The 26,834-nt window shown below is 38.9% G+C and overlaps 2 protein-coding genes across 12 annotated transcripts in view; both read left to right on the forward strand.

The window, feature by feature from the left end:
- The window catches only part of ctc1 (CTS telomere maintenance complex component 1), an 82,548-nt gene extending 67,256 nt beyond the window's left edge, over positions 1 to 15,292 (forward strand). For all 4 annotated transcript variants that reach the window (XM_072278094.1, XM_072278093.1, XM_072278096.1 and 1 more), the window contains one exon: positions 14,813 to 15,292. In XM_072278094.1, the coding sequence (XP_072134195.1) occupies positions 14,813 to 14,958 (146 nt within the window). In that variant the 3' untranslated portion in view covers positions 14,959 to 15,292. The remainder of the gene's footprint in view (positions 1 to 14,812) is intronic.
- A 3,938-nt stretch (positions 15,293 to 19,230) lies between these two features.
- chd2 (chromodomain helicase DNA binding protein 2) overlaps positions 19,231 to 26,834 on the forward strand; it is a 130,458-nt gene continuing 122,854 nt past the window's right edge. For all 8 annotated transcript variants that reach the window (XM_072278097.1, XM_072278099.1, XM_072278100.1 and 5 more), the window contains exons 1-2: positions 19,231 to 19,769; positions 19,998 to 20,266. In XM_072278097.1, the coding sequence (XP_072134198.1) occupies positions 19,761 to 19,769; positions 19,998 to 20,266 (278 nt within the window). In that variant the 5' untranslated portion in view covers positions 19,231 to 19,760. The remainder of the gene's footprint in view (positions 19,770 to 19,997; positions 20,267 to 26,834) is intronic.

A 26,834-nucleotide genomic window follows, 5' to 3' on the forward strand; every position in this document is an offset into this window, starting at 1 on the left:
CTAGTGTTTCTCTTTTTCTGCCTTGCTTCTCCAAAGTTATTTTATCTCTAGCATTTGGTCATAAAAGTACTAGAGCCACCAAACAACAATGGGGAGCAACGGTTAATGTGATGATATTACAGCTTGGGGCGTTGGAGCTTGGAGTTCAATTCTGGTGCCATCTTTAAGGAGTTTGTATGTTCTCCCCGTGATTGTGTGGGTTTCTTCCCCCAGTTCAGAGACTTGCCAGTTAGTAGGCTAACTTCATTGTAAACTGTTCTCTGATTAGGCTAAGGTTCCATAGGTGGGTTGCTGGGTGGCAGAGCTCATTGGGCTGGAAGGGTCTGTTTCACGCTGTAACTCTAAATAAATAAGCAATGTAGAATCAGGTCCATCGACCCATCTAGTCTGTGCCAAACTATTAATCTGCTTACTCCCATACGTGCACAGGGACAATAGCCCTCCAAACCACTCCCACCTACATCCCATTCCAAACTTCTCTTAAGTGTTGCAATGGAACGTGCATCCACCGTTAACCGCTGGCAGCTTGTTCCACAATCACACTGTCATTTGTTCATTTTTCCACAAACTAATATATTTCAAGGCACTTCTTTGTCTGTGCACGTGTTGGTGAAAACTTCACTGCATGCACTGCAATCAGTTTTTATTCAATTCTTGCTTATAGAGTAAGTGAGTTAACTGAGAATTCCAAATCTTGCTTCTTAATGATTAGTTGTTAATTGATTATGTTTTCCTAATTCTTTCAAGAGAAGCATTTAGTAAATTTGTTATTTTGAGTTAGCTATACAAGTGAGTCATAATTTCATTTGCCAGTATATCTCCTGTTGTGTGACGCAAATAGATTGTAATGTACAGGTAATAATTTCCTTGATCACAATTGGGGCACAAAATCTGTAATGGCAGAATCTGCTGCCATCTTAAGTGATTTTTTTTTTGGCTTTTCGTGTTATTGACCAGATAGAAGTCGTGACTTGAGAACACATGGGTCTGACTTGTACTTTTAGCCATATCATATTTGTTCCTAAGTGTAAAGTTTTCTGTCACTGATGATAGTCATGACATCGAAGGTGGGAGATTTGGCAAATATATTACTTTCAATACCAAGGTGAGTTGTTTAGACCCATTTTTATTGAAGTTGGCTGTTTGCTGATGTGACAGCAATGTTGCCTATCACATAATACTAAAGTTGGAATCTTTGATTAAGTTAATGTTTGTGACACCAGTGAGATGTGCTGTCTTACTGCTACCATCAGGAAGACGGTACAAGGACTCGCACCACCAAGTTTAGGAATGCTTACTGTCCTTCAACCATCAGACTCTTGAACCAAAGTTGATAACTTCTCTCAACTTCACTTGCCCCATCAATTAAAATGTTTCCACAACTACTGGGCTCACTTTCAAGGACTCTTCATCACATCTTCTTGATATTATTGCTTATTTAGATTTGTTTCTTTGCATTTGCACAGCTTGTTGTCTTCTTCACTCTAGTTGAAAGCCCTAGCTTGGCAGTTGTCCATTGATTCTGTGATTGTTACTGTTCGATAGATTTGTAGAGGATGCCCTCAAGAAAATAAATCTCAGGGTTATATATAGTGACATATGTACTTTGATAATTTACTTTGTACTTTGCCCTGCCTTAATGTTTTACTCTTGGGTGTGGAAGTTTTTAACATCCTGTTGGAAATTTAAATGACTTTGGTTAGTTCAGTGGCAGATATTCTTACTCCACCCCAGAGTATATTCTGCAGAATTAGTCATGTTTTGAGAGTTGTGGGCATGCCAAAGTGCAACATATCATTTAATTACTTTTGTAATTAAGTCACTTTTGTAAATAAGGCACTGGTTTCGCCAAGTGACTCACTGTCCACCAAAGAGTAGTCAGAAATTGGTTGCATTACCATATGCAACCAGACCTGAGTAAAATGAGGTTTGTGTGTTTGGTAGCTAGAAACAGGGGAGAGACACAAGTAACAAGCAGTGACTATCTTCAGTAAGTAGTCCAGCCAACAATGCTCATGACTAATGCCTTTGCTAAATCTTCCGCCAAAATCTTTGTTTTGCAATGAATAGGCCGACACTTAGACACTATGGTTGTGTAATCTACAGTGAATAATTCACCACATGATTCCCTATAACTACTTAATCTAAAAACCACAAGTCAGATGATACATTCTTTTAACTTCATTTCGAAAAAAATCTCCTCTCTCGATACTGTCAGAGTTTGGTGCGGTCTTGACAGAAATATCACCTCACAAATCGTTCATAGTTGATGTCATCATTATGTGCTGTGTCATATGACGTAGGCCATAATGGTCTTTCCATGACCATGGTTATTCTTGGCATAGTTTTCCACAGTGGTTTGCCATTGCCTTCTGGGCAGTGTCTTCACAAGATGGGTGACACCAGCCATTGTTGATACTCTTCAGAGATTGCCTGGCTACAGTGGTCACATCACCAGGATTTGTGATATGCACCAACCGCTTGTATAACCATTTACCTCCTGCTCCCATGGCTGCACTTGACCCTGATCTGTTGAGGGGAGGGGTGGTGGGGTTGTGGCTAAATGGGTGCTACACCTTGCCCAAGGAAGACCTGCAGGCTAGTGGAGGGAAGGAGTGCCTTACACCTCCTTCGATAGAGAATTCTCCTCCCTCCCTCCAGGACATCTCAAATGCCCTCTTTCTTTAAGGATCGTGGTTTCCTTTCTGTCATCAATGATGCCCTCACCCGCATCTCCTCCATTTCCCACACGTTGGCTCTCACCCCATCCTCCCGCCGCCACAACAGGGACAGAGTTCCCCTTGTCCTCACCTACCACCCCACCAGCCTCCGGATCCAGCACATTATCCTCCACAACTTCCACTACCTTCAACAGGACCCCACCACCAAGCACATCTTTCCCTCTCCGCCTTCCGCAGGGATCGGTCCTTCCGCGACTCCCTGGTCCACACGTCCCTCCCCACAGATCTCCCACTTGGCACTTATCCCTGTAAGTGCAAGTGCTACACCTGTTCCTACACCTCCTCTCTTGCCACCATTCAGGGCCCCAAACAGTACTTCCAAGTGAGGCAACACTTCACTTGTGAGTCTGTTGGGGTCATCTATTGCATCCGGTGCTCCCAGTGCGGCCTCCTCTACATCGGTGAAACCCGACGCACATTGGGGGACCGCTTCGTCGAGCACCTCCGCTCCGTCCGCCAAAACAGACAGGATCTCACAGTAGCCCCCACTTCAACTCTGCTTCCCACTCCCATTCAGATGTGTCCATACGTGGCCTCCTCTACTGCCATGATGAGGCTAAACTCAGGCTGGAGGAGCAACACCTCATATACCATCTAGGTAGTCTCCAGCCCCTTGGTATGAACATTGAATTCTCCAACTTCCAGTAATTCCCTTCTCCTCCCTTCCCCTATCCATATGTCACTCTGCCCCCTCCCCCAGCTGTCTGCCACCTCCCTCATGGTTCCGCCTCCTTCTACTACCCATTGTGTTTTCCCCTATTCTTCATCTTTCCTGCCTATCACCTCCCTGCCTCCCTTCTCCCACCCCTTTATCTTTCTCCTTACTGGTTTTTCACCTGGAACCTACCAGCCTTCTCCTTCCCACCCTCCCCCCACCTTCTTTATAGGGCCTCTGCCCCTTCCCTCTACTGTCCTGACGAAGGGTTCCGGCCCGAAACGTCGACTCATCGTTTCCACGGATGCTGCCCGACCTGCTGAGTTCCTCCAGCGTGTTGTGAGTGTTGCTCCCACCAGAGTCTATAGTAATCTTCATCAAACTCACAAATAATGCACGTGCACAGTCTGTGGTTATTCTTGAAATGTCTGCAACCTTTTTTAAATTTCGGTTGTCTGTCAGGGTTGGACTGTCTTTGCCTGATTTTATTTTAGCCTACCCAGTCACAGAATCTCCTACAGTGGCTTCTCTTTCCACCACACCATTACATGTATTTTATTTTTAATGTGCTACCCTCGGTAATATTGTTTGAACAAGATAGACAACATGTTCCACGTTATGCTGGTACCTTGCATTCCCTCACCACATTTTTCTGAATTGTTCTTCCGGCTCCACAATGTCAAACTGCTATGTGTGACCTTGCCTAAGATCAACCAAAATTCCGTCCAGTTAAACCTTGCTTAAAATGAAGCCATTGTCTTGGGTTCCCGTTTTAAAGATTAAAAGATTGTGTATTAGCTTTGTCACATGTACATTGAAACACGGTGAAATGCATTGTTTACAAGAATGACCATCATATTCCAAGGATGTGCTGGGGTAGCTCACATGTGTCACCCTGCTTCCAGCACCAATTTAGCATGCCCACAACTTGCATGCAATATTACAATTTATTTATTTATTTATTTATTTTTAGCACTGACTCCATTTCCTGCCTTTGGCTGAACTTGATTGCCACCAAGGTATACCTGATGTAATGTTTCTCTATAGCATAAAGTCTGTCAACCACCATCACCAGAATATTGTCTACTTCACCCTCATGCTCTGTAGAGCTGAATCTCTCCTCCTTGTTCCCATTGTCTCCAGGGGCAACTATTTTTGTATTCTTCTGGTTATTCTCCTTTCTTTAAAATTGAACTCCTGTCCAAATATCATACACAAGGTTCTTCTAATTTGTAATTCCCCTGTATTTGCTGACCTACACTAATTGTTTCTTCAAAGCTTCAAAATGACATTTTTTAACCTCCCTGACTTCATCCCTCTTATTTTAATCTCTTCCAATTCCACAGCTCTGAGATCCCTGCATTCCTCTAACTTTTTTCTTGTGACATTCTTCACTATTTTTGCACCACAGTTGGTGACTCTGAATTTAGGCCATCAATTCTCATGTCTCCAGTATTCTTTTTCTAGAGCTCAGATTTTGCATTTTTATTTATATTCACTCAAAACTTTAGATCATCCATCATTGGCTCTAGGTTGTATTTTAGGCTCAGCGACAGTTTCCAACACTAATTGTGGCACATCGGTGCAAATTGTTCTGATAATTTGTGTCCTCTGGACTTGAGAGAGGCTCCAGGATCCTTAACAATCTGCTTCTGGGGAAATGTAGTACGATTGGACCAATATTGACATCTTAGAAAGAAGTATCTTTTGCCAGGATGTAGAAGAGGCCCAAGGTTTGCTCTTATTTATCTAATTTATGTTGTGAATATTGTGCAAGTTAGCCTTAGAATTTGTTTCATTGGAGGACTTGACTGCAGACATAATGAACTGATATCTTTCTCGCTCCGCCTGAAGTTAGCATGTGTTGGTGTAGTGGAAACCTAGTATTTGAATTTTTCTTTGAGCTGAAAATATGGGAGTGCAGTCCAAAGAATCATCCAGTGATGTGGCTGGGTGTTCTTCTGAGAAGGGAAAATCAAGAATTTGTCATCCGTTGCTGCTCTTGGCAAATGACATAGAAAGAAGGGTAACTACAGGTTACTTGCCATCCCTTTGATAGAATTGTGGAAACCTTAATAATAGGAGGCAACCTTGAAGGCCTTGAGCCCTTTCCAATCTAGATGGCTGCACATGCCCTCACTAAAGGGAGGTTATGCTGCATCTACCCAATCCTCAAAGATGAGTTCACTTCCCTGTTTACTCTCCACACTGAGGTTAACTGCCAATGTGCACTATTTGGGTCCCCCCTCCTTACCAAGGAGGAGATGCTTCCGACTAACAAAGTAGCTTAAATACAGTTCATTTACTTTTAGTGATGGTGTTTAAATTTAAACACATTCTTAAAGCATATCTAAAATAAGGATTCTTGGCTTATAACAGACTTCCAAATTACAAACTATTTTTGAAATGGAAAGGATTTCCAAAACACGGGTACAATTCCTATAAGCTAAAAAGACATATCCATAGGCTGCAGACCTTTCTCGCAGGAATCGAAGGCAGAGGAATGGATTCTAATTCGCCCCATGTTTCTGTCATTCTTCCTGGACCATACTTAAAAAGTCTGGACTGCTCTCTGCATTTATACTGTTTTCCTGCCACTTGGGTGACATCATGCACATGATTTTTTTCCAGGTAGTTTTTAATGCAAATATCTAAAAGCTTCTGGAGAGAAGAGATCTTGGGTACCCACAATTAATTCTGTGAAACTGACTCCCTCAGTACATAAACCTTCCAACTATTAACAGAACAGCTATTTGATATGCTAAGTGATAATATTAATCTGGTTTGTAAGCTTCCTTCAACTAAACAACTTAGCCAGCGTTATTGAGTTTGAAACAAGTCTAATTAACATACCTATTGTCTTCTACTGTACCTCCATCGGTTAGCCCAGGTACTCTGTCTATTTAGCTTCAAACTGATTATTGCTTGCAACTTACATTAGGAATTGAAGACTGGCTCCTGTTTACAATAAGCAGCTAAACAAAGAATATAGGTTGGAAATTTAACTTTAGAACAATGCTTTGATTTTTTTTTAGAAGTGTCAGCTGTTAGTGTTTACAAAGCTGAGCTTGGCAAAAAAAGACCTCCCGGCCCTGGATAGTGAATATCCATCACAGCTTTTCTCCAGGATCGAATTTGTGATTTTTGTGTTCATTCTTGTACCTTGTTAATGTGATGCTCACATTTTTCCATTAAGTTGTATGGTTAAAGGCTTTGACAGAAACCATATTTGTATTTATAGAATGTCTTAAATCTTCATGTGCGATCAGTTATCTTTGCAATGTAATGTTGAAACATTAATCATTGTGACAAACCTGGTGGTATTGATTTGCTTAGTATTGTTGGCTGGATTGTATCTGCAGGGTCCCTTATTTTCAAGTAGCACCACATGATCTTCAGCATTTCACTCAAATCAGCCATTTCAGGTTTAAAGGACAAAACCTTTGTTAATGCAGCAGTTAGTGACATTGTATAGGTTTGCCTCTGTCTCTGAGTTTGAAAAACGAGCAGAATTTGATAGGATAATTGTAATTTCTAGTTTGGAGCTTCCCCTTTTCCCTGCCCTATTAGCAAATAGCTTTGGCCCTTTAATGTTCTGCAAACATTTGTCATAATAGGTGGTCTGTTTCTTTTTCCCCCTGTAACTTGAAGATGGTAATAATTTAGTGGTGTTCATGACCTCTAGTTCTAATTTACTTCATAGTCAATGAGGTGATGTACAATAGCCTCTATTGTAAAGTAGGAAATGTGACAGCTACCTGGAGTGCAAGCCCAACAAGGCACTTGATCTGTTTCTGAGGTATAAATTAGCGGGTTTTAAAATATTTTATGTCCACCTTGGGGAGAAGAAATAGGCTTAGCTTAAAATTCCTCTGTGAGGTAGCTCCTCTAATGCTTCAGTGCCTCCTTATTTGGATTCTGGATTATCAACTGAGTAGGTTGTGTGAGGTCTCTGCACTGGAACCTAGTCACTGTCATGCAACGTGGATACAGGCTCTTTGGTCCAATGAGTCCGTGCTGAATACAGTGCCCCAACCACCTAGTCAAAATTCCTTCTGAGCCTTGCCCCTGCATGTACCTATCCAAGTGCTGCTTAAGTGCTACTATTGTACCTGCCTCAGCCCCTTCAGGCAGCTTGTTCCAGATACTCACCACCCTCTGCATGGAAAAAGTTGCCCATCAGATCCCTTTTAAAACTTTCCCCTCTCATCCTAAACCATGTCCTCTTACTTTGGACTTTCCTACCCTGGCAAAAAGACTGCTACCTTGTATAAGCCTCTCATAATTTTAAACATTTTGAGAAGGTTACCTCCTCATTCTCCTATATTCCAATAAAGACCAAGCCTGGCCAACCTTTCCCTACAACTCAATCAATCCTTTTTATTTGGATGCATGGGTGCCCTGATTCACAACTGTTTCAAGTGCCTTAAATGAGATCTTTTCCACGCAGGGGATAGCTTCAACATTACTGATAACTAGCCACTTCGGTGCTTAGTATGTTCTTTGTACAACTGTTTTTCCCTAAGATCTGTTCATGATTATCTCTGGATCTCCTCTTCAATATCACAAACCATATTAAAGGTATTCTCAATCTCCTTTCCAAAATGTATTGCTTCACAGTGAACTGTGATTTCCACTTACAATACACTACATAATATTTCACCATGCCAAAATCACTGGTTAAATTAGAGAACAAGGCTCAATAGGAGATACCTGGGCTCATGATTAACTGCGGTGTGAAAAAGAAAAAAAAAACATTTCATTTTTGTTGCTCAATATCTCTCCTTTACCCTTCTTTTTGCCCTAGAATTAATCTTGACAAGTTACTGTGGTTTGTCGTCCTGTTTGTCTCTTTGTCATATGTTGGTGTTGAGTGAAAATTTTGTTGCCAACATTGTGGTTAGTACAGTTTGCTGTATCCTTTCCTGTTGTCTGTTTTATCGTGCAAGCATAAAGGCACAGCTCTTCTGGTTGCGATTCTTCTTCCTTCTAGTGGTAGCTTGTTCTAGTGATTTCCAACTCTTTCTCCTGTAATTTGCTCATGTTGTTCGGCTGCAGTGGTTGCACCAGACCAGTTGAAACGAGTTTTTGCAGGAGCTCAATGCTTTGTATCACATTTGCTTTGGTTCTTTAATCTATATTAATCATTATCCTCAGAGGATCTCTGCTGAAGGTCGCTACACAAGTGCTCATTGGCTGTGTACTTGTTTGATGGCATTGCTTATCTGCATGGTCTTATTCATTTTCCTCAGTGCTCTTGAGTTCTGTAGTCACAGTTCGACTCTGAAGTGGAAGATAGCCAAGCATGCTAATGCTACCTTGTATTGGATCTGAGATGTGAGCAATGCCATTTTCAGAGATATATTTGGAGATTGGCATAGCAGCATCTTATTTTAGTTAAATATTTACAGTTGCTCTGTCATTCCTCAGATGTCAGTCATAAGACACTACAATGCAGAAACATGCCCTTTGGCCCATTCAGTCCATGCCGAACTGTTAGTCTGCCTTGTCCTGTCAACCTGCACCAGGGCAATAGACCTCCATCCATATACTTATACAAATTTCTCTTAACTTTTGAAGTCTACCTTGTGTCCACCACTTCCACTGGCACATTGTTCCACACTCACAGTGCCCTCTGAGTGAAGAAGCATACACTTCCTCAAGACATTGCCTCCTTGTTTTCCATAAGCTTCCATCACTAGGTTGGAATTGCATTTAAGGGTCAGTAGTCACAAATAGATCCTTGCATTTCTCCTAAATATTTGAGCTATGAGTGGAGACCTGTTTTCATCCTCCGAACTGGGGTAGCTCTGAGTGTGACTTGGATTTACGCACAGGCAGATAATTCATAAAATTTGTCATTCTCACCTTGGTGTGTTTATTTTTGTATTTTTTCTTTTACTTCAATTGGTCGAAGGGCACAAAGCAAAGAATGGGAATAAGTGAGTCTTACAGGTTGCTGGATTGTTACCAATATCATCCCACAGCTATTCACAACCTGTTAATGTCTTGGACATAAAGACATTGAGTATACTATATCCAGTATGGCCAATGATGTAAAGCTTGAAGGGGTAGTGTGCTGTGAGGAAGTCAGAAATGTTCTGCAGAGCGGTATTAAACAGATGACCACAATGGTGGTAGATGGAGCACAATATAGAAAATAAGATGTTATTCTTTTTGATAGATAGAATTGGAAAAACATCCATTATAAATGTTGAGCATCTCTCAAGGCTCGGGTGCAGATGTATCTTGGTGTGGTGGTTCAGGAAATACAAAAAGTAAAGGTGAAGATGCCACAAGCAATTTGGAAGACAAATTTGATGTTGATCTTGATTGCAGGAGAGTTGGAGGACAAAAATAAGCAAGTTTTGCTGAGAATGTGCAGGGGTTTAGAGTACACAGCCCTTTTGACTTCCTTAAGCCTGTCCTTTCGATCAGCTCAAAGTAGATTGGCTAGATTCACTCTGAGATGAGCATTTGCTTTATGAGCAAAGATGAATTAACTGATATTCCCTGTTCTTCTGAAGAATGAGAAGTGATCTCACTGAGAGGTGCAAGATTCTGGAAGGGATTACCAGGGTAGATGCTAGGAAAATCTTTTGTCTTGAGATGAACTATTGATGCTGACCTAAGTTTTTAGTTAATTTTCTACCTCGAGGTTTGTGGATGAGCAGATATCGAATATATTCAACACTGGGATTGAAAGGATTTTGCCCACTGAGAGAATTGAGGGATATGGGAACTTGGGTTGTAATACAGGATCAGCCATGGTCTTAATGTAACTGCTCCGTGGCCTGTCTTTACTAGTTGTATTCTCTTTGTTCACAAACCACCTCAATTTCATTGTTCTATTTTGCTTATCATGTACAACAAGTCTTAGATTGTTGCTCGTTTTATTGTCACAATTGTTCAGCTTGTGGTTTCATTAATTTGCATAGATGGTGACAGACATGATATTTCATTGTTAGTGTTGTATTACAGTATTTTTAATGTCTGGAATTAGGTTCTCTCCAAAACCGTGTCATAGGGAAATCATTGCTCAGAAACAAATTAGATGGTGAGCATTAAACTTGTGTGAAACTTGACATGATTTCATAGTGTTTTTGCAGTGGTATGTGATCAGTTCCTTAACGTAGCATTGTTCAGAGTCCATTGTAGTTATGTGTGCTGAGTACAATACCTTCTAATAATGGTCTATAACTATAGGACCATATACAAATAATCTGTCTTGACTGAGTTGAAATTGATGCTTCCATTAGGGATATTTTTCTTTGTTGTAGTTTTCTCTATTCATTTTTTCCTATAAAGGAATGATGGTCTTTGCCTGTTCTTTGTCACAAAGAAATTTGTTTTCCAACTGTGATCCAGTAAGATTGTTTTTTACGAGATATCTTAGCTCTTTTTTAATGTCCATTTGCCGCTGACTTCCTGGAAAGCTTTTTAATTTAATCAAAATTCATAATTATAAAACTTTAAACTTTCTCTTTGTTTCATGGAATTCATCCCATTCTTGCCACTGCCCTCCTAATTGTAATTTCCTATCCTGTTGTAACTCTGCAGTCTTATTAAGGTACTGAAAACCAGCTAAACTCATGACTTGGAGTATAGAACAATACTGCACAGGAACAGGCCCTTCAGCCAACAACGTTGTACTGAACCAATTAATTTAGTAATCAAATGGCCAACTAAATTAATCCCTCGTGTCTACACAATGTCCACATCCTTCCATTTCCCTCACATTCATGTGCCTATCTAAACGTCTCTTAAAAATCCCTAGTTTATCTGCCTCTACCATCTCCCCAGGCAGTGCATTCCAGCCACCCATCAGTCAATAAAAATAAAAAGCTTACCCCCAATTGCTGTTCTGTTCTGCTAAATTCCTTCATTTTCTATAAAATATATTCCATTGCTTTGCCCTTGCCTTTGGAAAAAGCTATTTTAAAAAGTTAATCTTGTGCCTACTGAGGATCACACAAGTACTTCCTCGGTACACGAGAAGAAAGTAAATTGTAAATAAGAAACAGTGGAATTTATGGAAGAAGTGTTACCCATCAAATTTCAATTGCCATAGCCCTCTGAGTGAGATGCTACTCTTCAATTTGTTGGTCCTTTCCACATTTGGAAGTAGAGTGGCCAAGTAAGGTGACTGATAACAACACAAGGTCCAGTTGGGACCTGGAGTTAGGAAGATGCTTCTGTTTGGTTGTGAGAAAATGTGATGGTTCCAGAGGGAGTTCGGAAGTTATTTACCTGACTGCTGCTAAGTCTGCAGAGATTTAATTAGGAAAAAAAATAGCCATTCTATGGGTTGTGTTTTTTTTTAAAGAACAAAAGAGGATGAGGGAAGATTAACTGAAGTGTGGAAAATGGAGAAGATTAGAATGAACAAAGAGAACCTATTCCTTTGGAAGAAAAATCAATAATTAGCACGTGTAGATGGTAATTGATCAAAAGATTTAAATTTGAGGGAAAATGTTTCCTTCCAAAGCGTGGTGCTGTTTTGGAGCACCTCTCTTTGTGTTAAAGTGGAGCTGAGGAAGTACTTGGGTGAACTTGGGGTCTTTTTGAGGGTTAATAAATCAGCCACAATGGAGTGATGGAGCAGACTCGGTGGTCTAATTCTGCTCCTATATATCGTCTAACAAATGCTGTGACCTAAAAGATGCAGATTGAATGTGGGATTAGCTTCCGTACCTTAGTTGACCATCAAGGGCTTGCGTTGTGGGCTAAATCTTCTCCAGTGCCGTGAACTTCTTGATTATGTATTCAGTGAGTACGCAGTCAAAGGGTGCTTTAAAGGTTAAGACTGTAGTATTACAAGGTATATGGAATTGAATCTTGTATCAATATTATATCCATCTTTTGATCAGTGTTGTCAACTCTCAGATTCAGATGCATTATAAAGTATTGTAGACTTTTTGAAATGCTAATTGGTGAAGAATGGCGGTGGAAGCTGTAGATGGAACTTGTATAATAGCTGTTCAGGCAGCAGCAACGCTATTTTGGTGGTAGTTTTGACAGTAATTAGTAACCCTTGTCATGTACTCAAAAGGCAAGAGTGGAGAAAAACTGTTAATTCGGTATTTTTTCAGTCCCTTTTTCAGACTCCCAATAATCTTTAATAATTTGTAAATTAAAAGAGTTGACTTTCTTAGAATTGGCAAAAGGGACCTAATACTTTGACTACTGTGAAAATTCTCATTTGTGCCCATCGACTTGGCATCTTTCTCCAGGAGTCTACGGTTGATTTATTGAATGGAACCTCTTTAAAAATCATAGGTTTCAAAAAAGAATCTAGGGCTTATAAGTTTTGTTAAACTTTTTGAGTTATTGCTTTGTCACCATAAAGAACTGTATATATTTTAAATGGAATGATAATTATTACCCAGGAATGGATGAAATTGTTTTAATTTATTGAGAATTATTTGATAAAGTCAAATCTGACAGGAGGCAAAGAGTAGGAGTAACTAGGTCCTTGAGCTGGAACCCAAGAGACTCGCGAGATATTTGATTGATTTGGATGAGGGATTTAAACATTATACCTCCAAAGTTTGCAAACTGCAAAGTTGGGGAGGAGGGTGCATTAAAGTCCAGGTTGGTCTGGACAGGTTCAGGAAGTGAGCACATACATGGAAGATGTAGGATAAATCGGATCTTATCTACTTTGGTAATAACAGGAAGGTATATTATCTGAATAGTGATAGATTGGAGAAAAGAGAGGTACAACACGACCTTTGTGACCTTGTGCATCATTTGGTGAAGGTAATCTTGCAGTTGAAGCAGAAATTAAGGCCTTAATAGTGAAGATCAAAATATAGGAGCAGGGATGTCTTGCTACAATTGTACAGGACCTTGATGATACTGCACCTTGAAGATTGTGAGGTTTGGTTTCCTTATCTGAGGGTAGATTCTTCCAGTGGAGCAGATTCAGTGAAGGCTCACTCAATTCCTGAGATGGCAGGGCTGATTGTGAAGAGATTAGATCAGTTAACTTTGTATTCACGGCTGTAGATGTTTGAGGGAAGATCACCTAGAAATCTACAAAAAGTCAATAGGGCTGGTCAGATTAGTTGAAGGAAGGATGTCATCAATGGCCACAAGGTCACAATTTAAGCATAAGGAGGATAGAAATGATGAGAAATGTCTCAAAGTTGCTGCTTTTTGAACTCAAATGCATGCAACTGACTCCATCTAAAAACTGTTCACCCTAAGCATGGTGTAGCATTTAACAGCCACACAAGTGCACGTGACTGATTCCAGTTTAAACCTGTTCACCAGCAGCCTCATGCCCCAATTAAGTAGTATAGTGTCCCAAATAAATGAACTGAATCCGAGCAATTTTCTCGTTTAGTTTTTATTCTTTAAGAGTTGCCCCAAGTAAGTGATGCCCTGTTTACTGTTGGTAATAGAGAAGCTTTGGCAGAAATCCAAAGAATGCTCATCTTGGTTTGGAATGAAAATTAAAGAGGATGTCTTCCCTCCTTGCTGTGTCTTGTTTCATTCCTATTTTGCCCCCCCCCCCAAAGTAAATGGAGTGTTTACCAAATGCAGCAAAAGTGCACTTTGTAACTTGTAATGTGGTAGAATTGTATCAATATCTGAATGTTATTCTGGACAGTGCGTTGGCAGATCACGCTGTGAATATAATGTTTCAGTCAGGGTACTTTTTTCTAACTTTTGGGCTTCGCAAAACCCAATCAATCACCTTTCACTATGTCCAAGGTTTACAGATTACCATTTACATGTGCATCAGAAGTTGTTTCAGTTTTGCTCAGTTGTGGATAAAATTCTGACCAGGTGAATTTAAAGAACTGGGATTTGATCTCTACCAATACTTTTATGTTGAGATTTCTGATTTGGCACAGAACAATTGGTTTAAGATAAGGTTGGGTTCAAATCTGTTTTGATGTAGTTTGCAGTAATGTCTGCAGTGATTTTTAAAAAATCATATTTGATTCACAAGTCGATTTTGTACTATGATTAGAAAAATTAAGGTGTTATGGTATGCAATTATTGGTTTTGTATTTTTGTACAAATATCTATCTTAACTCTGAAGAGTTTACAATATTTGGTTGGTTGACCAGTAATGAAATTAAATATTGTAAAGCATGTACATTAAGATATTGAAATTATGGATAAAAAGTGGAAAATAAGATGCCTTTACTGTAAAAGGTAAGATACTTGAATATTTGGGAATGATGGAACGAAAATTGTTTTAACAGCCCTTTGGATCTGATAATTACAAAATAGGGATTCATCAGACTATAAAATTTAATATTACGCCACCAAAAAATAATGGAATTTGCTCTTTAATTGGAATGTGGTGTCATCTGTGTGTTGTAATAATGGTTTTGAAAGTGTTTTCCCTGCATTGCCAATATCATATGAACATAAAGATTTTCTCTCTCTCAAAAAGAAACCCTTCAAGAGAGGATATTGAAATGTGGAGATCACCAGTATAGCACCAAGATGGCGCCTACTTTGTCTTTGACTTGTTTGGACATAAAGGAAGTGGACTATCGAATGCTTTGTCACTTGGGAAATGATAGACTGATCCAATAGCAGGGCTGTTGGCCTGCATTGCCTTGTGCAGCTGTAGACCGAGACGTAATCCCCTGCAAGAAATCAAGAGAAATGATTGTCAAAGTTATTACAAACTGAAATAATTGATGTATCACAGTCCATTGAGGAAAAGAACATCTTTATTTTGCACTGATTTGAATTGACTGGTTTTGCCCAATATGCTGTTATAAAGCAATGCTTTAATTATCATTTATAATTAACAGAAGCTCCATGATATCAAATATTTTAGACTGCAAAAAGTTGTTTTTTGCTTTGATATAATTTTGGCTATATTTGTGAATAGTGCATTGTTTTTTAAATAAACCACTTTTATTTAAACATTAATTAGTTGTGTATTTTGTTCTTGTACTAAATTACATTTCTCCTATTTTCATTTAAGACACTAGTGCAGGAAGAACCAATGGGTTAGATTAACCAGTAGATTTATGTACATCGACCTTCTCCCCTCAGTGAATATAAATGAAAAGTTTCATCACCCCTATTTTCATCAGACTTTTGAAAGTGTATAACAATAAACTACTTTTTCTGTCATTTTGCCTAATTACATCCTAGATGGCCAGATGCTGTTGAAAATTAGTTACTTCCTGTTTTTTGCTCCCTATCCCTCATTTGCCCATAAACATGGTTGATGGTAAGGTTGTAGCAGAGAAATTACTTTGGGGGAGATGGGTCTGTACCTTTGGTGTGCTACTATTGAAATAGAGTTCAAGACATCCTTGTAGATGAAAGTCAAAATTTATTGGATTAGTCTGGGAAATAGTCTGGCATCATGACTGATTTTGGTGGTCTTCTGGTTTATATTTTTCAGTTGTTAATCTTGGATCAATTCTTGTTTATATTTAGATCTCTGATGTTTAGCACGTGCTGGCAAATGCTGAGTACAAAATGTAAAACTTTCTTGCATTGAAAACCTTGCATGTAGAATTGAGTGTGTCTGTGAAATTATCATGAGAATCCTGCTTAATTTCTGTTTTGAGGTTATGGCTGTGTGATCATTGAAAGGGAAGATTATTTGATTATTTTTTTTCTTTGGAGTTGGTATGTTGCCTAAAGCCATTTTCATATTTATGTATATATGTATACATTTTTGTGCATATTACCTGTTATTGATTTGAAGTCCTTGGTTATTTGTGCACTGAGGTGCTATGGAATTGTTTGCTCGCAGTGATATGAATATGGGAATTAACGTCTTTGGATCAGGGAGCAAGTCTGCATTTTGAGAGTAAAAACCTTATTGTTTACCAGTGGATTTTTTTTGTATCCCTTCTTGAGTGTTGATTTAGGAATCCATTTGGAGGTTACTATGCCTCTATCTTCCCTTTTTAATGGATTATATCTACATTTGTATGTTTGAGAGCAAACTGAGCCATAGTTTATGAAGCAGTAATCAATTTTTGCTTATAAAGATTCATATTGTCTAAATGCTTTAAGTATAGCAAATGAAGAATTTATTAAATTATTTAAACTTTTAGGAATATGTACTCATTTCAAATGACTCAATTTGTATAGGTACCACTGCTCATTTGTGATAGGTTAAAGGGAATTAATCATTATTGCCTTTGAAATAAGTATTGAGGATGGAAGGTTAACTGAATTACTATGGAAGGAGCATAATATATGTTAAGCTATTTGCACTTTTACAATAAATGAGGACAAACCTTGTCTAAATCTGGGGAATCCATTTGCCTTATGTGAAATAATGAGTTAAATTTTGGAATACACTTCCAAGAGGCTGTGGTGGCTCAGTTGCTCAGATATGGTTTTTAGATGGTGGAGGAATGAACTGATAAAAGATTTAGTCGGGGAAGCTGGGGTAAAAGATCCCCAGTGGTATTATTGAAAGGCAGAAAAGACACGAGGACTGAGTGGTTTACTCTTAGATTATATTTTGAGAACTTTTTATTACTGAGTGCAGGGGCACATTGTGAAACAAATTTGGTGCTGGTGGAGTAGGGTAAACTTATTTCTTGGGAGAAAATGAAGTGAATATCATCAGAAGGAAAGGATGGAACAAAAAACAAAACTTGCCATTAATACCTGAAAGGGAATAGTTGTATGCTATATCTCACAACTTTATGGCATTTGAAACTGGCCAATGAAGGGCATTATTTTTGTTTTGAAATACAGATCATGTAATACACTCAGAAATTGATAATGTCGTTTGTTGGAATATTGTGCTGTGCAAAGATGCTGACGAAGGTTAAAGCAATGTGTAATGGCTTTTGGAATGGTGATTTCAATGAATTTGGCAGAGAATTGTTTAAAAGTTGGTTTTTGGTGAAAATGTGTCTTATTACTTTGGTTTGCTGCTTGAGTTTACCACCTCAGTTGGGTTTTCAAATGCTTTTTTAAGAATATTTCTCAAGTTGAGTTTGGGATGCCAAAATCTTGCATGACCCAATCTTAGAACTTGGGAAGTAAAAGAAAATATTGTCTACTTGGTTGTGCTTTCTGGATTCCTCATGTTAAGTTTGGGATGTACTAAATCTTGCATATCAGAATGTTAGAACTTGGGGGAAAATGAAAATATTGTCTACTTGGTCTTGCTTTCTAGATTTACTTATTCAAATATGTTCAGTACTGTTAAAATGGTATATTCTAAATTGTAAAGAATTTGTGCCACTTGTAGACGAACTAAGGCTGCTTCATTATCTATGATTGTTGGGAGAACATTCGTCATAGGAATGTGGTTTCTTATTGTGTTGTTTCATGACTTGGTGCTCTTGAACTGTTAACCAAAATCAAATTGGAAGTTGCCTATCAATGTTCCCTGGTCGTTTCCTGAAGCAGTCTTTTGGAGAGAGATTTTTAAATGGGTAGTATTCAAGATATTGGGAATTTGTTGCTTTTTAACTTTCATTCATGAAGAATTGTCTAGATGTTGAAGAATGGAAATCTTGATGACTGGGAGGATTTTTGGAATATTCAGTTGTGCTTTCATAGAAGTTTCTGTGAACCTGGTGAACTTGCCTAAGAATTAACGTATAACCAATGAAGCAAATGGGGTCCTTTAATTTGCTCACTACCAACATACCAACTTCATTTGTGCAGATCATAACATCTGATGGTCTTCAGTGAATATTGGGAAGATCAGGAATCAGTTGAGTTTCTTAAATTATCAAATTCTATTAAAGCTTGCCAGTTGGAAAAATGGACCAAATTTGAGATATCCAAACAGGTTTTCAGAGAGAGTCTTTTTTGAGAACCCATAATTTGCTTCCATTTCATTCCTCCTTTTTTGACCAACATTCTTCTCATTGTCCATGTTTGGTGTTCATTTGCCATATAAGTGGTAGGAGAAAAGTTGTGAGGTGAGTTGATTGATCTGTCAGCTCATTAGCTTGCACCAGATTTGAGGTACACCACAGCTGACAAGAGAATCTACTTTGTCAACTGGGCTGCTTGCACCATGAATGGAATCAGTACGCCATTGATCAAGAAACTTGATCTATGTCAGATTTAAATATGTGACCATGTAGGATGAAGATTATTTTTACTCTTGGTACTACCCAGTGGATCTCTACTGGGTGGTTCATGGTCCTTGCTAAATAATGGACAACCAGTTGGAATTCTTTGCTTCAAATTTCTCCATCTATGCCAAATCATTGGTATCACAAAAGCTTCTGGAAAACCAAGAAATATTCATTAAAAAAATTTATGGGGAGTGGTGAAAAAGTATATTTTTAAAAAAAGCCTCAAAAAGAAAACAGAAGACTACTAAAGTCTAAATTATTTATCTAATAGACAATGATAAAACATAGAATTCTTAGCCATTGGTTACAAATACATGCCAGTCCTTTAAGAACAGGATGTGGGGGTGGGGTGACTAGCTCTGAAGTTAAATGGGAGCTGCTCCCTCCGTCTATATTTAAGTTCCATTTTCCCCTCCATATTATCTTCATGAAGAAATCCTTGTAAGTCCACTTCCGGCCACGAGAGGAACTATTTTCTTTCTGACCATGGGCATATTTTAATTGTTGAGAGAACAGAGGGGGAAGCGACAAAAGAGATTTGCTTGGAGTCCACCCCCCACCCCCATGGTTTGGAGGGGGGGTGTAGAGGGAAGGGGGCTCCCCCTCCAGGGGTTGAGGACAGGTCCCAAGTCTTTCATGCATACCCCCAATGGGTATGAGGGTGTGTTGAGTGGGGCAGGGCTGGGTCTGGAGCTTCGGTCCAGCACCTGAGTCCGGGGAGGGAGGGAGGGAGGGAGGAAAAAAATGTTGCAATTATTTCGCAGCGTCGTGGCTGTCAATCAAAGGGAGCCCGGGCGCTTGAGAAGAAGCTCTATGGCGGCGGTGGTTAGGCGATATTCACTGCACTTCCAGTACACCTAATGCAACTTTTCACCAACTTCCACCACTGCAAGCCAGACTGCGCCTCCTTTCTGTGCAAAAACTCGCAGTCAGGAATCACTCCAGACCCGGGGCTGCGCAGAAAACCCCAGCACCCCTTTTTTTAAAAAAGAAAAACCCTTATTTTTTTTTCCTTTTCTTGGCTGTGTGTGTGTGTGTTTGTGATTTTTTTTCCCCCTTTTTCCGGCAAGCAGATGTCGTTGTTTTTGAGCTTTGCAGACATGGCGCACCTCCATTTTTGAGCGACTTTGTGCGCTTTTATTTTTTCTCTGTATATTTCTACAAGCCGGGATCAAAAGGAAAAAGAACAAGGCATGATTTTTTTCAACTCTTCGACTTTTTGGAGCCTTTGAGAGAGAGAAAGAAATCGGTTTCGTTTTAGCTAAGTTTAGTCGACGGTGCAGAAACTAGCTTGAGCCTCAGCCATACATGGAACAGGTATGTTTACAGTAATTTTAATAGAAATGTCTTAATTTTAAAAAAATATTTAATATAAATTAGATTAGCCAGCGATTGCGTAGTTAAAATTCACTAGATAGATTTTGGGTGACTTTTTATTTGATGCGTTAAGTTTCGGGCATGTCAGTTTCTTAGCGTTGCTTTGAAAGAAATGTACCTGTTCTTGTGTTATATTTCTTTATTTTTAACCGGGCTGTTTTTGTGTAGAGCTTGTCGGAGTGCGACAATGGTATTGAGTGCTTAAACAATGTCGCTGCTGCGTCAGGGCTTTGCAAGTCGACCAGCGGGCAGCTGCTGACTCCGGTGGACTTGCTCGCTCGCTGCGAGTTTGACAGAGCAGAGCGGCGTTCCCTCAGTCCCCATCCACGTGTAGCCCAGAACAAAACCGAGCCCCCAAACTTGCCTGGCCCCACCACCATGTCCAGCCAGGGCAAAAACACTGAGGACGACGGCTCAGATCACAGCAATGCTTCCAGGTACGAGCTCAGTGTATGTGTGCGTGTCTCTCTCCCTCTCCGTGTCCTGTTATTTTGGGGGTTTGCACATTGTTTACCTTGTTATCGATGCTTGTCTCCCCTCGATCACCCAAGCAAAATTTCCCCATTTCGACCAAATCTTTAATCGATGACCTTGAGATTCCTAAAAGCCCCACCCTATTTTTTTGATCGCAGTTTCCCCAACTTATGATATACCATTTGGGCCTATATTAAGCAATGGAAATACATTACAAGGCCGTCGATGCTCCTTTATCGTTTATTTTATAATATTCCAACGAATATATTCCTTCCGTTTATGTTACTGAAGTAAAATGACCTTGTGGTTGCTGTTGCTGCAATGCACCATTTTACTGACAATGCAGACGGGTTTGAGAATTTGAGGATTTGGTGTCCATAGTAAACCCATAGAAGTAAATTGTAGTAAATATACTGCAAAAAGTTACATGAATGAAAAAATTTTCATATTTATAGTTAAATTAAGAAGTGTCTGTTGGAAAGTTGCTTCTAAGTCTATATTTTTATCCCCACCATACCATTTCACTATATGTCTTCGGGTATTTTGTAAATTTTTATTACAATTTGGTGAAAAGTTTACCAAGCTGGTATCCCAAACTCATATGTTGAAATAATAAAGTACATACTTTATATTTGGGCTTCTCCTAGTATGCATCCATGCCCTGTGCCACGAAAATGCTTTTGTCTTTGTGGAAAATATTTTATTGTCTTGAATATACCTTTTAAAACTTAAAAGTTTTATAATTGTTTTAATTACTTTGCAATATTTTATACACCTCATGTTATATATCTATATGTGTGTGTTCCTTTCAATACTGGGTAAATGATGAATTTATACCACAAAAATAAAGATATTTCTCAAAGAAGTTGAAGCTTTTCTTTGAAAGACACTGAAATTTTATTTACTGTTGAGCTTTTAACAGGTCAATGGATATTGTGCCTTCCAAACACCTGGCTACAGGTGGTACTTATAATAGCAAAGATGTTAACCTGGATGCAGAATATTTTGTTGTAAATTTGCATCTTTAAAACAAAATTATTATCTAGATATTACCATGGCTATAGATTAACAATATTTGAATTGGATTTAGTTTTCATTTGAGATGTAGAATTTAATCACTCTTTAAAAGATGCTCGAAATCAATATTTATCATTTACTGCTTTTAGTGTGATCTTTGAACATTTTCCCACCTGCCATCAACATGACCCACTCAAGGTATATTAATTGAGATTTGTAGATAATTTACAATTTGGTCAACTATTTAATAGTTTGTCATATAAAAAATATATTAATCTGAACTTTTGGTGTTTTACATTTACATGTGAATACATGGTTTTTTTTGTGGATTTTAGTAAGACATGTCCACCGTGGACATTTTTGAGTTTTACTGTCATTGTATCTCTTGGGTGTCACTTGAGGTTTACTTTCTATGCTAAGATTGCCCTTGGGAATACCATGGGACTAGTTTCACTCTGGGCCTACTCCATACACTCACAAGGTGATTTGAACACTTGTAACTATTAACTTTTAAGGAATTGCTTCTCACTTGCACGGGGGTTGATGCATTCCCTTTGTGGTTGTCCTCTGAGTTGATGAAAGACCAATGTCCATCCACCTTGATCGTATCTACTTCTGGGCTGGGAGGGGCAGTCTTTTTTAGATGGGGAAAAAATGCTTCAATTTTACTGGTTCTGTTGTGGAAACTGCTAGCAGTGTGGAAATTGGTGTGCCTTCCATGAGATACAGGCCATCCATGCATCTGGATGGTGTGACAGTCCTGGTATAGGCTCTCAACTGGAAATATGGACTATCCATTTCCCCCTATAGATGTATCCTGATCTTCTGAGTTCCTCCAGCTCATGCATCTGTAAATTTGAGTTTCCTTCAAGGCTTTCATTAGGATGGCTTCAGAAACTTTCAAATATTTGATCAACTGCAAGCAGACAATGGTTTCTTAGCTGTGGTCGTCGAGAATATTGGTCCGTAGTGGACCGATGTTTGGAATGGATGGCTCTGTTCATTCTATTGAAGGAAAGTTGCTGGTATTCCAAAACTGACAGCAATCAATAGAGTCACAAGGTTTCTGCATCTCAAATTCTACCATTCAAAACAGGTGCAGATGTGAGTATGTTTACACATGCTTTTGTTTAAAATATCTAAATAAAATTACACTATGTACTTTGGCATTCAGTGTCATGCCTAGCCTTAAGAAAATATTTGCAGGTTGCTGGTATGTTTGTGTTAAAGTAAGTTAAATTCAAACCAATTATTTCAGGTAACTTACTGCAACGAGCGATTGATTACTCAGGGTATCTTGATTGTTCAAGACATCCTCAAAACCAAATTATTTTCCCTGTTTTTAAAATACTTAAAAGTTATTCATTCTTCTTTGGGGTAAGTGAAGAAATTCTTGAACACTTACACCAAGCTACATAACTATTTGTAGAAAATTAGCATAGAGAAGCCTTGTGTAATGACAACTGAGAGAAGCACAAAGTTGTAAAGATTGCATGTTGAAAATTGCTGGTAGGTTCATTGAGAATTTCTTAAATGTAGATATTAATAGAACAAGATGTTTGAGGACACAGGAATCAGTGGTCACATATAAAAGTTTTGATGCTGATATCCAGATGGCTCAACAACAAGAGGATAGGATGTGTGGTTATGGTTGAGTCTGCACACTGTCTCATAGAAAGGAACTCCTTTTCTGCCCGTTGCTAAGGTTGTGGTGGGAGAAGGCAGAAAATAGTGTAGTTTAAGAAACCTAACCACTCACAGCCATGTACACATCTTTTACAGTTGCAAAGATAAAGTCCCTCCAAGCTCCCTTAGCTGCTGAATTATCATTTCTGTGACAATAATATCACTGGAATGGAGCACGGTTTAAATCGTTCGCCTTCACCCATCTCAGATCCTCAACCTGCTCTCCATCCCAACCTCTCAGACTATGGGTGATGATGTTGACTAAGAAATTAGAGATTTCAAATCTAGCTCTCACCCTGATTCTTTAGAGGTTTAATTGGGCCATTGATGTTTTCGGTAAATGTGCTGTACTTGCCTCGAAAGGCAATTTCACTACACACCTCCATAAACTTGACTGGTTTCCCCTATAGAAGAAACTTTTATCACCAGGTAGATTACTGAATTATTTGGGATTTCATGGCCCCCATTTATGCTTAATGATGAACGTTTATGTTTTATGAATTGTATTTATTGTATGGTTTTGGGATTTCCATGTTCCATTTGCTTATTCTGACTAACCAGTGGCTGCAGTTTGGAAGGTTCTGAAATATTAATTCGCTTGTATATATGGAGCGCGTTGATTTATTGTGGTTTGGTACTGGATCCATAAGCAATATGGCTAAATATTTGAACTGAATTTTAGGTGCTTTGGTTTTGAAGATGAAGCGTAATATCCAGTTTTTATTTTGCAGTGAAACCATTTAATAAGATGCCTTATCCCAAAAAAAACTGCCCTGAAATGTGCTGAGAATTAAAACAGAAGAATGTGTATTTGTGGGATAGAACAAAATATTCCTTACAAAAGGAGTGTCAGTTCTCCTTGCATAGGTTCCAATTGTAAATGGAAATTGAATATTCTTCCATTTGTTAGTGTATTGAAGTCAGGTTTATGGAGCAACAATAAAATGTTTAATTTCTGTTGTGTAAGATGGTTGTTTTCAGGGAGCTTGTTTAAATATAAATGTTAACAGTAATATATTATGAGTTATTTTATTGTCAGTATGGAAATTCATTTTGTTTGGGCAGTGTATGCTTGGAGATAGGTGCTCTTTGTTTCAAAATAGTTGTGCTTTCATGTTTTTACATTGGGATCCTGTCAGTTTATTTGGCAGCCATTTTATGAAGGTAGAAATCATTATCAAGAGCATGTTTTTAACATTTCTTCAAGAGGTTTCTGTCAGTTTTCTACCAATAAATTAACTTGTATTGCTAGCTGAAACCTTGTGTGCATGCATTTGACTGTTCTGTGAAAGTTGAAGGCAGGGAAGAGTGGTTTAAAAGGATGGTATAGCTGTCTTTTTGAAAGCTTTTAGTCAGCTGCAGTCAACTTCAGAGAGACAAAATGGCTCTGCTTTACGCTGCATAACTAGACAGACATACTGCATTGCATAGTGTAGTTAGGAAGTACAGGAAGCTGGTGATGATGTAGCTGAGTTCAAAGGTTGTGCTCTGGAACTTGATTGGCTCTCCGCGTAGTAACAGAACTGCCTGCAGCAGAGCTCTCGACAGCTCTGTTCTGGACTGACGTCAGCACTGCCTTTGAAAGCCTCCCTTGTCAAGCAAGCCACTGTATTTAGCTGAGAATTCTTGCTAAGCTGGCATCATGGCAAGCAAAATCTCCAGGATTAATCAGCTATTTTCCTTCTCTATGTGCATTTTATGTTTATTTTTAATGAAACTTGTTATTTTTTAAATTTATATTGAATCCTAATATATAATTACTGGAAGCTCATATATGATCCCTATTAAGCTTGAATTGATGACCTCATTTTTATTTATAAAGATTTTTTTTTCCACAATAACGTTTTTGCCCTTTTATTAATTTCAAGGAAATGATCCTACACTGGGGTTAGCAGTTTTGTTGCTTTCTGGGTGAGTTTTATAGGGGTGAGGACAGATGTCTTGATTCAGCTCAGTTGGATGGCTGGTTAGGATCACTGATCTCCCATGCCCTGCTATTGTGTGCGAATGCACATTGGTTAAACTCCATTCATCGAAGAAACTAAATTAACTATCTGACAAACTTTAGAGCTTTAATTAATACTTTGAAGGATGTTAATTGCAGATTTTACTCAAATCTATTATTTATTTACTACTGCCACCTCTTTAAAGTTATCAGCTTGGATAAGGTTTGCCCAGTCACCTGATGCATGGCTTTGGGGTATACCGTGAATCACTCTTGCTTTGACTTTTTTCTTTACATACCATTCCACAGGAGGGCCCATATTGTGTTTGCAGAAGAAATCCTTTATCTTAAACCTCCAGTAATATTGTAGCTAATGTTTCATTCTGTCATTATTGCTGAGATTAATGGTTACAGCAATTTCTTTAAAAGAAGGATACTGAAAGATCTTACAAACACAATTCCATGCTTAGGTCAATATGTTTACTCTATATGTTAAGCTTCTAAAGTTTTGCTTCATGTATTGCTACTTGCAGCAAGCCCTGTTCACCAGTGCTCCTTGCTACCTAATGTCAGAGTAATTGAGTTTCAGATCAAGGATTCAGGAATGGTTTCTTCCCCTCCACCATCAGATTCCTAAATGTTCAATGAACTCATGACCATTACCTCAGAATTCTCCCTTTGTGCCCTATTTATTTAATTTTCTTTTTCTATATATTTACTATAATTTATAGTCTTTGTTATGCATTACAATGTACTGCAGTAAAATAAATTTCATGACATATACCAGTGATATTAAACCTGATTCTGATCTGAGTGGTTGCTGTTATGTTGCACAGAACTTTGATTCAATTTGGGCACCTGGGGATATTTTGCTGTTACAGTATTGATGGTATGACAATTTCCTGGAGATCAGAGCACCAACACGTGGAAAGTGCAAGAGGCAAACATTGTGATTCTTAATTAGTCACTCCACAATTCTCATTAATGCATAATTTTCAAATTTCAAGGTTCAAAGTAAATTCATTAGCCACCCTTACTGGAGAAGGATGGTTGAATTACGGATGAAGGATCTATAGGTCTGGGACATTGGGAAAGAAGACCCTTGTGTTTCACATGGACATTGGTGGGTGAATAAATTCATTAGCTCTGGAATACAAAACAAATTACAGTGTTGACAGTGAAACCGTCAGTTTGTGGTAATCTCATTCTGGTGCTGCCTTAATGTTCACAAATAGAAAGTTGCCATTCTTGGTGTGGTCTTTTTGTGGCTCCAGACCCACCAATGTGGTTGACAGCTAAACTGTCTGTTCACAGGCAGTTTGGAGGTGAGCAATAGGTGTCAATATTGCCAGCTACACCCAGCAGCCTTGAGCTAATGAATAACACCACTTGGCTTCTCTGAGAATTGTCACCTTGTCGAGGTGAAGATGCTTGCAAGTTCCTGAGAACCCGACAGCAATGTCACGTGGAGTTTAGCCATCTGGCCCCTAGCTCCAGGTAGGGTCACCCATTGGGGTAAGGTTAAGGGGGAGGTTCCAGACAAAATGTGTTCCAAGGCGATCAAGCAGTGGAGCTGGTGGAAGGTGATGGCACATCACAGCAGCAGAGAAGGTGGAGGAAGGCTGCAGTAGTGAAGGGTACCCAGTTGTCTTGCGTATTCCATGCTACTGGACCTGGATCCCGATCTGTCAAGGATCGTGTGGTGGCTATCTTTGCACCATATACCCACATTAAGCAGTCACGCACAGGTATTCTCTATTAACGGACTCCACCCTAGATTATGTGGATTCTGGATTGTCCTCTACAGCCATCTGGGACTCAACAGTAGACAACCCCTTAGGAGAACATCCTAGTCGACTTGTTACTGCACTTCTAACACCATT

This window comes from Mobula birostris, chromosome 14, assembly GCF_030028105.1.
Source record: "Mobula birostris isolate sMobBir1 chromosome 14, sMobBir1.hap1, whole genome shotgun sequence".
Classification (NCBI taxonomy): Eukaryota; Metazoa; Chordata; class Chondrichthyes; order Myliobatiformes; family Myliobatidae; genus Mobula; species Mobula birostris.